Genomic DNA, 11,079 nt, shown 5'->3' on the forward strand with positions numbered 1-11,079 from the left:
CAGCCTAAGCAGGGAAACCCAGACTTCCCTTTCCCCAGCCACTTCGTCTAGCTCTTCCCGGGGGATCCCGAGGCGTTCCCAGGCCAGCCGGGAGACAGTCTTCCCAACGTGTCCTGGGTCTTCCCCGTGGCCTCCTACCGGTTGGACGTGCCCTAAACACCTCCCTAGGGAGGCGTTCGGGTGGCATCCTGACCAGATGCCTGAACCACCTCATCTGGCTCCTCTCGATGTGGAGGAGCAGCGGCTTTACTTTGAGTTCCTCCCGGATGGCAGAGCTTCTCACCCTATCTCTAAGGGAGAGCCCCGCCACACGGCGGAGGAAACTCATTTCGGCCGCTTGTACCCGTGATCTTATCCTTTCGGTCATGACCCAAAGCTCATGACCATAGGTGAGGATGGGAACGTAGATCGACCGGTAAATTGAGAGCTTTGCCTTCCGGCTCAGCTCCTTCTTCACCACAACGGATCGGTACAACGTCCGCATTACTGAAGACGCCGCACCGATCCGCCTGTCGATCTAACGATCCACTCTTCCCTCACTCGTGAACAAGACTCCTAGGTACTTGAACTCCTCCACTTGGGGCAGGGTCTCCTCCCCAACCCGGAGATGGCACTCCACCCTTTTCCGGGCGAGAACCATGGACTCGGACTTGGAGGTGCTGATTCTCATTCCGGTCGCTTCACACTCGGCTGCAAACTGATCCAGTGAGAGCTGAAGATCCCGGACAGATGAAGCCATCAGGACCACATCATCTGCAAATAGCAGAGACCTAATCCTGCGGTCACCAAACCGGAACCCCTCAACGCCTTGACTGCGCCTAGAAATTCTGTCCATAAAAGTTATGAACAGAATCGGTGACAAAGGACAGCCTTGAGGGAGTCCAACCCTCACTGGAAATGTGTTCGACTTACTGCCGGCAATGCGGACCAAGCTCTGGCACTGATCGTACAGGGAGCGGACTGCCACAATAAGACAGTCCGATACCCCATACTCTCTGAGCACTCCCCACAGGACTTCCCGAGGGACACGGTCGAATGCCTTCTCCAAGTCCACAAAGCACATGTAGACTGGTTGGGCAAACTCCCATGCACCCTCAAGAACCCTGCCGAGGGTATAGAGCTGGTCCACAGTTCCACGACCAGGACAAAAACCACACTGTTCCTCCTGAATCCGAGGTTCGACTCTCCGGCGTAGCCTCCTCTACGTACACCTGAATAAACCTTACCGGGAAGGCTGAGGAGTGTGATCCCACGATAGTTGGAACACACCCTCCGGTCCCCCTTCTTAAAGAGAGGAACCACCACCCCGGTCTGCCAATCCAGACGTACTGCCCCCGATGTCCACGCGATGCTGCAGAGTCTTGTCAACCAAAACAGCCCCACAGCATCCAGAGCCTTAAGGAACTCCGGGCGGATCTCGTCCAACCCCGGGGCCTTGCCACCGAGGAGCTTTTTAACTACCTCAGCGACCTCAGCCCCAGAAATTGGAGAGTCCACCACAGATTCCCCAGGCACTGCTTCCTCATAGGAAGACATGTTGGTGGGATTGAGGAGGTCTTCGAAGTATTCCTTCCACCTATCCACAACATCCGCAGTTGAGGTCAGCAGAACACCATCCGCACCATACACGGTGTTGACAGTGCACTGCTTCCTCTTCCTGAGGCGGCGGACGGTGGTCCAGAATCGCTTCGAAGCCATCCGGAAGTCATTTTCCATGGCTTCCCCGAACTCCTCCCATGTCCGGTTTTTGCCTCAGCGACCGCTGAAGCCGCACACCGCTTGGCCTGTTGGTACCTGTCCACTGCCTCCGGAGTCCTATGAGCCAAAAGGACCCGATAGGAATCCTTCTTCAGCTTGACGGCATCCCTCACCGCTGGTGTCCACCAAGGGGTTTTAGGATTGCCGCCCCGACAGGCACCAACTACCTTGCGGCCACAGCTCCGATCAGCCGCCTCGACAATAGAGGTGCGGAACATGGTCCACTCGGACTTAATGTCCAGCACCTCCCTCGTGACATGTTCGAAGTTCTTCCGGAGGTGGGAATTGAAACTTTCTCTGACAGGAGACTCTGCCAGACGTTCCCAGCAGACCCTCACAATGCGTTTGGGCCTGCCAGGTCGGTCCGGCATCCTCCCCCACCATCGCAGCCAACTCCCCACCAGGTGGTGATCGGTAGAAAGCTCCGCCCCTCTCTTCACCCGAGTGTCCAAAACATAAGGCCGCAAATCCGATGACACAACTACAAAGTCGATCATGGAACCGCGGCCTAGGGTGTCCTGGTGCCAAGTGCACATATGGACACCCTTATGTTTGAACATGGTGTTTGTAATGGACAAATTGTGACGAGCACAAAAGTCCAATAACAAAACACCACTCGGGTTCAGATCCGGGCGGCCATTCTTCCCAATGACAAAAAGGCATTTCTCCTTTCTTTAAACTTGGACCAATGACCATTAATAAAAATTAAAAAAAATTTAAGTGCAACATAAGAATGCACAACAGCTTCCTTGAAACATATGTAGTGAAATAAAGCTTAACATCTGGAGTGATGCTGCTGTCTTCCACACTTGGAGCCATGGATTGTAGAATCCTTGTTTTCAGTGGCAGGAGCATTGACACAGATGTCGAAGTTTCAGTGCTCAGCAGAGATGTAACTGTTTTGAGGGGTTTAAGCACCTGGAGGACCTCCTTTCCCACTCTCACATCATCATCAGACAGGGTGATTGATGTATTCATTCAATACATAAGATTTCAGGGGGATCTACCCCAGTCTGCTGACATGCTAGCAAAGTAGTAGATTTTTTTTTAAAAGCTTTTATAATTGTAAAGGAAAATGTTTTATCAACTGATTGCAATAATGTAAATTTATTTTAACTATTAAATGAACCAAAAATATGACTTATATTATCTTTGTGAAAATATTGGATACTGTGTTGTCAAGCTTAAAAGATGCCATGCAAGTGTAAGCCACTGTGTCACTTGTTCTTTTTTTTTTTTTTATAAATGTCCAATGATAATGTCAATGAGAGATTTTTAATCACTGCTATGCTGAACTTATAACTAATATTGATACTGTTGTTGATAATATTCATTTTTGTTTCACTACTTTTGGTTTGTGTCGTGTGTGTGTTTCCTCAATTGTTGTGTGTTGCTGCGTCAGGTTTGGTTTTGGAATTGGATTGCATTGTTATGGTATTGCTGTGTATTGTTTTGTTGGATTGATAAAACAAAAAAATAGATAAAAAAAATATTAATCGATTTTTTTAAAAATGAAAATTAATTCTGGATTGCACAACGTGAGAATCACGATTCAGATTCGAATCGATTTTTTCCCCACACCCCTGTGTGTGTGTGTGTATATATATATATATTATATATATATATTATATATAATATGTACGTGTGTGTATATATGTACATGTACGTGTATATATGTACATATGTGTTTGTATGTACATGTGTGTGTGTGTATATATGTATGTGTGTATGTATATATATATGTGTATATATATATATATATATATGTATATATATATATATATATATATATATATATATATATATATATATATATATATATATATATATATATACATATGTATGTATGTATGTATGTATCTGTGTGTGTGTGTGTGTACATGTATGTATTGTTGTGTTCCAAACTGGTCTTCTGCCGGTCACCGCCCAGAGTTCGTTGGATGACACATAAGCTGGTTTTAAATGAATCCTGAGACAGAGTAGCTTATCTTGATATTTTATTACCAAAGCTTTGGGAGACCAAATCTATGCACAACACATTCAAATCGCATCGCCCAAGTTGATCTGACCATACTACGGAAGTTTCGCCTTTTACCCCCTCTCACTCACCCCCCTTCTACTCCTCTCCCCCTCCTCCTAATCCTGGGACATTTGAGATAAGAAGAGTGTTATGACTTCTCGCTACATTCCAACATTCAATGTCTATGCATGGCCAATACTTAGCTGTTCTAAAATATGACTAGGATTTAAAAAGATATATATCTCCGTCAGTATCTAGGTGTATATATACAGTATACATATGCAAACCCCCGTTTCCATATGAGTTGGGAAATTGTGTTGGATGTAAATATAAACGGAATACAATGATTTGCAAATCCTTATCAACCCATATTCATTTGAATGCACTACAAAGACAAGATATTTGATGTTCAAACTCATAAACTTTTTTTTTTTTGCAAATAATAATTAACTTAGAAATTCTTGGCTGCAACACGTGCCAAAATAGTTGGGAAAGGGCATGTTCACAACTGTGTTACATCACCTTTTCTTTTAACAACACTCAAAAAACGTTTGGGAACTGAATAAAACCAATTGTTGAAGCTTTGAAAGTGGAATACTTGCCCATTCTTGTTTTATGTAGAGCTTCAGTCGTACAACAGTCCGGGGTCCCCTCTGTTGTATTTTACGCTTCATAATGCGCCACACATTTTCAATGGAAGACAGGTCTGGACTGCAGGCGGGCTAGGAAAGTACCTCTTTTTCTACGAAACCACGCTGTTGTAAGACGTGGCTTGGCATTGTCTTGCTGAAATAAGCAGGGGCATCTATGATAACTTTGCTTGGATGACAACATATGTTGCTCCACAACCTGTATGGACCATTCAGCAATAATGGTGCCTTCACAGATGTGTATGTTACCCATACCTTGGGCACAAATACACCCCCATACCATCACAGAGGCTGGCTTTTGAACTTTGTGCCTATAACAATCTGGACGGTTATTTTCCTCTTTGTTCTGGAGGACAACACGTCCACAGTTTCCAAATATAATTTGAAATGTGGACTCGTCAGACCACAGAACACTTTTCCACTTTGCATCAGTCCATCTTAGATGACTTTGGGCCCAGCGAAGCCGGCGGCGTTCCTTGGTGCTGTTGATAAATGGGTTTTGCTTTGCATAGCAGAGTTTTAACTTGCACTTACAGATGTAGCGACCAACTGTAGTTACTGACAGTGGTTTTATGAAGTGCTCCTGAGCCCATGTGGTGATATCCTTTACACACTGATGTCTGTTTTTTTGAGGCAGTACCGCCGGAGGGATCAAAGGTCCGTAATATCATCGCTTACGTGCAGTGATTTCTCCAGATTCTCTCAAGCTTTTGATTATTTTACGGACCGTAGATGGTAAAATTTCAAAATTCCTTGCAATAGCTCGTTGAGAAATGTTGTTCTAAAACTGTTCGACAATTTGCTTAGAAATTGGTGACCTTCGCCCCATCCTTGTTTGTGAATTACTTAGCATTTCATGGAATTAGCTTTTGTACCCAATCATGGCACCCACCTATTCCCAATTAGCCAGCACACCTGTGGGATGTTCCAAATAAGTGTTTGATGAGCATTCCTCAACTTTATCAGTATTTATTGCGACATTTCCCAACTTCTTTGTCACGTGTTGCTGGCATCAAATTCTAAAGTTAATGATTATTTGCACACAAAAAAAAAGTTTATCACTTTGAACATCAAATATGTTGTCTTTGTAGCATATTCAACTGAATATGGGTTGAAAATGATTTGCATTTTATAGTATTCCGTTTATATTTACATCTAACAATTTCCCAACTCATATGGAATTGGGGTTTGTATATATATATATATATATATATATATATATATATATATATATATATATATATATATATATATATATATATATATATATATATATAACTGTTTCATGAGGGGTTCCCTCAATCATCAGGAGATTTTAATGGAAGCATTCACATACAATGGTTTATATAGGGCACAGAGTGGGTGGGTACAGGCAGGCGTAGGGGCGTGGTGGTTGGCTCATGTGTTACCTAGGAGGTGTTTCCGTCTGTGGCGGCATGTTGAAATGATTTCGCTGCGCTTGTTGAGGGATGATAGATCTGGATGATATATAATAAACAGTTTCTCTTTTAAGCATAGGTTGCATCTTTTATTACCACTGTTGTAAGGTGTGCTGGATGCAAGAATTTGCCATGTTATTGAATATTCAATATTATTGTCTTTGAGGTTCCAAATGTGTTTGCTGAGCTCTGTAGAATTCCGCAAAGTCTGGTTTCTAAAGGAGGCGTTGTGATTATTCCATCTTGTTTTGAACACTCTTTCGGTTAATCCTACGTACATGTCGGATGTGTTAATGTCCTTGCGTGTTACCTTTGCTTGGTAAACGACTGAAGTCTGTAAGCACCCTCCGTTGAGAGGGCAATCAGGTTTCTTGCGAGTTACATTCCTTATTGGTTTCAGAGTCGTTTAGTCTGGGGGTGGGCAGTCCTTTTGCAATTGCTTTGTTGTGGTTTGAAATGATTTGTTGTCTGTTATTCATACAGCTGTAGCTCAATTTAATGTTGTTCTTGTTGAATATTTTTCTTAGGGTGTTGCCTTTGGGGAAGTGTTTGTCGATCAGAGTGAGGAACTTGTGGCCGATATTGGTTGAGACGTTTTTGCTGAATGGCGGATTGTACCAGATGATGTTATTTCGTTTTCTGCTCTTTTTTTGGTTGGTTTCCTGGAGTGGGGTCATAGGTGAGGGTGAAGTTGTATCCGTTTCATCAAGTGCTTTCTGGTACGGGGGTGTTGCTTGGTCGAATTCAGCTTTGCTAGATGACAGCATCGATAGCCTTTTATTAATTCCGGTAGGTATTCTTTTCGTGGTGGTGGGTGGGTGGGTGGTTGCTGTCATGGTGCACGTATTGGAGTGTTGTGTTGGGTTTCGTGAATGTTTGGTAGCTTTTATTTCTCAGGTTGACAGTGACGTCGAGGAAGTTGACGGTTTGCTTGTTGGCTTCAATCGTGATCCGTAGGCCGTTTTCTTTGAAGATTTGGCATATGCGCTTCTTGGTGTTCTCGCTGCTCCTTGGCGAGGCGCGGCACACAGCCAGTCCGTCATCACGATAAATACCAAGGTTCAGGTTGAGGCTAGCAAGCTGGGAGAGGAGGAAACTCCCAACGAGTTCACACGTTTCTGCTCCGTCAAAACTCCCCATAGTAACGTCAACTGTTGAATTGTTCTTTTTTTGCCATGGTGTACTGTTGTGGATGAGTATGGAGTTCTTTGCGTGGATGATGATGTTTCTTTCGTCGCCTGTGATTGAGTCGTAGTCCGAGGCGAAGTTTAGTGCTTGGGTCAGTAGGTCTTGCGTGATGGAAGGGTAAAATTCCTCGATGTCGAAGGAGATAAAGTTGTGTTGTTGTTTGTCTTGGATGTTGTTAAACCATTTGATTACTGCTGCTGTATTTCTCCATTGGTTGAGTGGTGTTTTGTCCTTGATTTTTGTGTTGATTCTGTCCAGGATTATTTTGCTGATTTTTCCTATTTCAGATTTAGTTGGGTTTATTAGTCGGCATGTTGGGTTATTTGCGAAGTTGGGTTTGTGGTCCTTCAATGTGATAAAGGCTTCTTTGTTGGCTGTGGCGTCCACCCTGTCCTCAATATCCAGTTCGGTTGCGATCCGCTTGTTTTCCAGGTGGATGTTCTGTAAAGTGTTGGGTTGCGCTTTTGTGTATGATTTGGTGATGCTTTTGTCCAGTAAAGTGTTATGTTCTGGTATGTCCATTCTGTAGAAGTTTGTGGTTTTATCGGCGGCTATGATGAGGTTGCTTACTTTCTTGATGCGCTCCGTGTCATGTTTCAGCTTGGTGAGGAATGGGTTGTGGGCTGGCTTGAATTTGACTGATTGTATCATTTTGAGCATGTCGTTCTCAGAGTCCTTTAATTCCTTGACTGTGGGTGGGTTCTTGGTAGATTTGAATCCGTAAGTTTCCTTTTGCGTTCCTTTTGTTTCAGGGTGGAGGAAAAAGTGTGCTTTCCACCGCATCCTTCTTAGGAAGTGTTCCGTCTTTTCTATGAGTCTTTGCTTGTAGTCCTTCTGCGCGGATATGGGAATGTTCTTCGTGGAGTAGTCGATGCTGAATTTTTCCATTTCGGGTCGTCTTACAGTGCTCAACAAAGGTCAATTTGGAGCGGGATATGTCTTGATTGGATTATCCAGAGAATAGTGCTCGATACCGTGGTAGCGTGCAATTGCGCTCTACCATGGTATCGAGCACTATTCTCTGGATAATCCAATCAAGACATATATACATATGTATGTATATATGTATATGTGTGTGTGTGTGTGTGTGTGTGTGTGTGTGTGTGTGTGTGTGTGTGTGTACACGTATGTATATACAGTTGTACACTTGTAAAGAAAATAATGTCATGGCTGTTTTGAGTTTCCAATAGATTCATTTTTTTTGTGATGAGTGATTGGAGTACATACTTGTTGGTCACAAAAAACATTCCTGAAGTTTGGGTCTTTTATGAATTTGTTATGGTTTGTCTACTAAAAATGTGACCAAATCTGCTGGGTGAAAAGTATACATCCAGCAATGATAATATTTGGTTACATGTTCCTTGGCAAGTTTCACTGCAATAAGGTGCTTTTGGTCGCCATCCACAAGCTATTGGCACGCTTCTGGTTGAATTTAAGACCACTCCTCTTGACGAGATTGGTGCAGTTCAGTTAAATTTGTTGGTTTTCTGACATGGATTTGTTTCTTCAGCATTGTCCACATGTTCTTAATGGGGTTTAAGTCAGGACTTTCGGAAGACCATTCTAAAACTTCACCACTTTTGACATGTGTTTGGGGTCATTTTCCTCTCGGAACACCCAACTGCGTCCAAGACCCAACCTCCGGGCTAATGATTTTAGGTTGTGAAGAATTTGGAGCTAATCCTCCTTTTTCATTGTCCCATTTTTTCTCTGTAAAGCACCAGTTCCATTGGCTGCAAAACAGGCCCAGAGCATACTACCACTACCATGCTTTTCTCCTCCAAATATATTGCTGGATATTGTGGCCAAACGGCAAAATTTTTGTTTCAACTGACATCACGTGGACAAAGATAAGACCTTCTGGACAAAAGACTTAAACGTGTGGAGAATGCTTAAGAAACAAGTCCATGTCAGAAAACCAACACATTTAGCTGAACTGCACCAATTGTGTCAAGAGGAGTGGTCAAAAATTTAACCACAAGCTTTCCAGATGCTTGAGGATGGCTAACAAAAGCGCCTCATTGCATTGAAACCTACCAAAGGACATGTAACCAAATATTAACATTGCTGTATGTTTACTTCTGACCCAGCACATTTGGTCACATTTTCAGTAGACCCATAATAAATTAATTAGAGCAGTGGTCCCCAACCACCGGGCCGTGGCCCGATTGGTACCGGGCCGCAGAAGAATTTTTTATAAAAAAAAATATTAAAAACATTTATTTTTTATTTTTATTAAATCAACATAAAAAACACAATATACACTTACAATTAGTGCACCAACCACAAAAACCTCCCTTTTTCATGACAAAAACGTCCCTTTTTCATTACAAAGAAAAAAAAAAAGGGACATGGTTTCCTCACGGCAGGAGTTGCACTCTCAAGCAACACTCATCTCTTATATTGACATTTGCCTTTTTGCGCTTATCAAATCACCAGTCAGCAAATATTCACGTCTCACAGACAGTTGAAAATTATAGAACTATTTTTAATAATGCACATTTCCCCACTCGTCCCCATTTAGTGTTATATCGCTATACATTTTAGTAATGCATATTTTGTACATATGTGGAAATGTATGATTTTTAAAAGCTTAAAAATGGCTTCAAATGTAGCAGCATAAAATGTCACATTGTTCTTTGCTTTTTTAAGGAAAAAAATAAAATGTACCTTCTTATATCAAAATATTAGTAATTTGTGTTAATTTTTTCCCTTTTTTCTAGAAAAAGACTCCTTTGTCGTTCGGGAGATGTTTCCAGACAAAGCCAGTATGTTGTTTGACAGCGGAGAAGAAGAGGACTTTTACTTTTCAGACGATGACCAAACCCTCATGTTTCAAAATCTCAAACTGTAATTATGTTAATGAGAAGTTTGTGAAACTACAGGAACATTTTTCCTTATTTGTTATACCGTTACAAATGTTAAATAGTAATAGAAAAAAGTAAAACTGGTTTTTACTTTCACATAAATAGGTTGTTCTGTAACTGGTTGTTCTTCAACTGGAAGTTTCTATCCTGAAGCATAGTATTTTAATGCTTATTCTTACGTTCTAAAGGACGCATGTTTTACTTCTACTGACCCAGCATGTTTCAAAAATGCAAAATCTACTCATGTTAATGAAACTACAGGAACATTTTTCATTATTTGTTACATTTACAAATGTTAAATAATTTTAGAAGAAAGTAAAACTGGTGTTTACTTTCACATAAATAGGTTGTTTTTTAAACAACTGAATGTTTCTATTCTAAAGCATACTACATTATTGTTTATACTTACGTTTAAAAGATGCATGTTTTACTTTTCAGATGATGAATGACCCATCATGTTTCAGAAATGTAAAGTCTAATTATGATAATGAGAAGTTAGTACAACTACAGTATTTTTTTGTTTGACCATAAAAATGTTTAAAGAGTTAGGAATAAAACAGTAAAAATGGTGTTCAATTTCACATACTGTAAAAGGGTTGTAAAATGTGTTCTCGGAGTGTATATCCTGATGCATACTGTTTTAATGCTTATGCTTTAAAAGACACATGTTTCTCTCCATTAAAAAAAAAAAAAGATGTTTGTATTTGTAATTTCAATCAGTGTTTCAAGTTTTATTTAGATTATTTTGGTCTTCACAGAAAAAGATAAAACAATGACTGTTTAACTATAATACTGACTGCATTGATTCTCAAACTGTAGTCCAATTACCACTGTTGGTAAGCAGACTTAATTTACTGTTGCTCAGGAACAGCCAGAGATGTTTTGACATAAAATTATATTTGAGACGTACTGTATTTTACTTGTGTGAAGTTGGCTCCTCGCAAAACTCTGGTAAAAAAAGTTTCATTCGTTTGTGATGGTTTGTGCAGTTAAAATGGTTAGTTATACTGTTTTAGTTTCTGAGTTAAGAAATATTATTTTATAGGTAAATCAAAAGTCACCCAGCGCAACCCCGTTCTCCAAATTAAGTCAAAGTTGTCTCATTTGTTTGTGCTGCTAACATTTTTGGTCTGACTTTTATAGTTTCTAGGGTAACG

General features: G+C 41.3%; 1 protein-coding gene across 1 annotated transcript in view; it reads left to right on the forward strand.

The window, feature by feature from the left end:
• The window catches only part of mis18bp1 (MIS18 binding protein 1), a 40,865-nt gene extending 30,227 nt beyond the window's left edge, over positions 1–10,638 (forward strand). Inside the window, exon 16 of the mRNA XM_061895042.1 lies at positions 9,779–10,638. Coding sequence (XP_061751026.1) covers positions 9,779–9,909 — 131 coding nt within the window. The 3' untranslated portion in view covers positions 9,910–10,638. The remainder of the gene's footprint in view (positions 1–9,778) is intronic.
• The last annotated feature ends 441 nt before the right edge of the window (positions 10,639–11,079 follow it).

Source organism: Nerophis ophidion, linkage group LG03 (assembly GCF_033978795.1).
Source record: "Nerophis ophidion isolate RoL-2023_Sa linkage group LG03, RoL_Noph_v1.0, whole genome shotgun sequence".
NCBI lineage: Eukaryota > Metazoa > Chordata > Actinopteri > Syngnathiformes > Syngnathidae > Nerophis > Nerophis ophidion.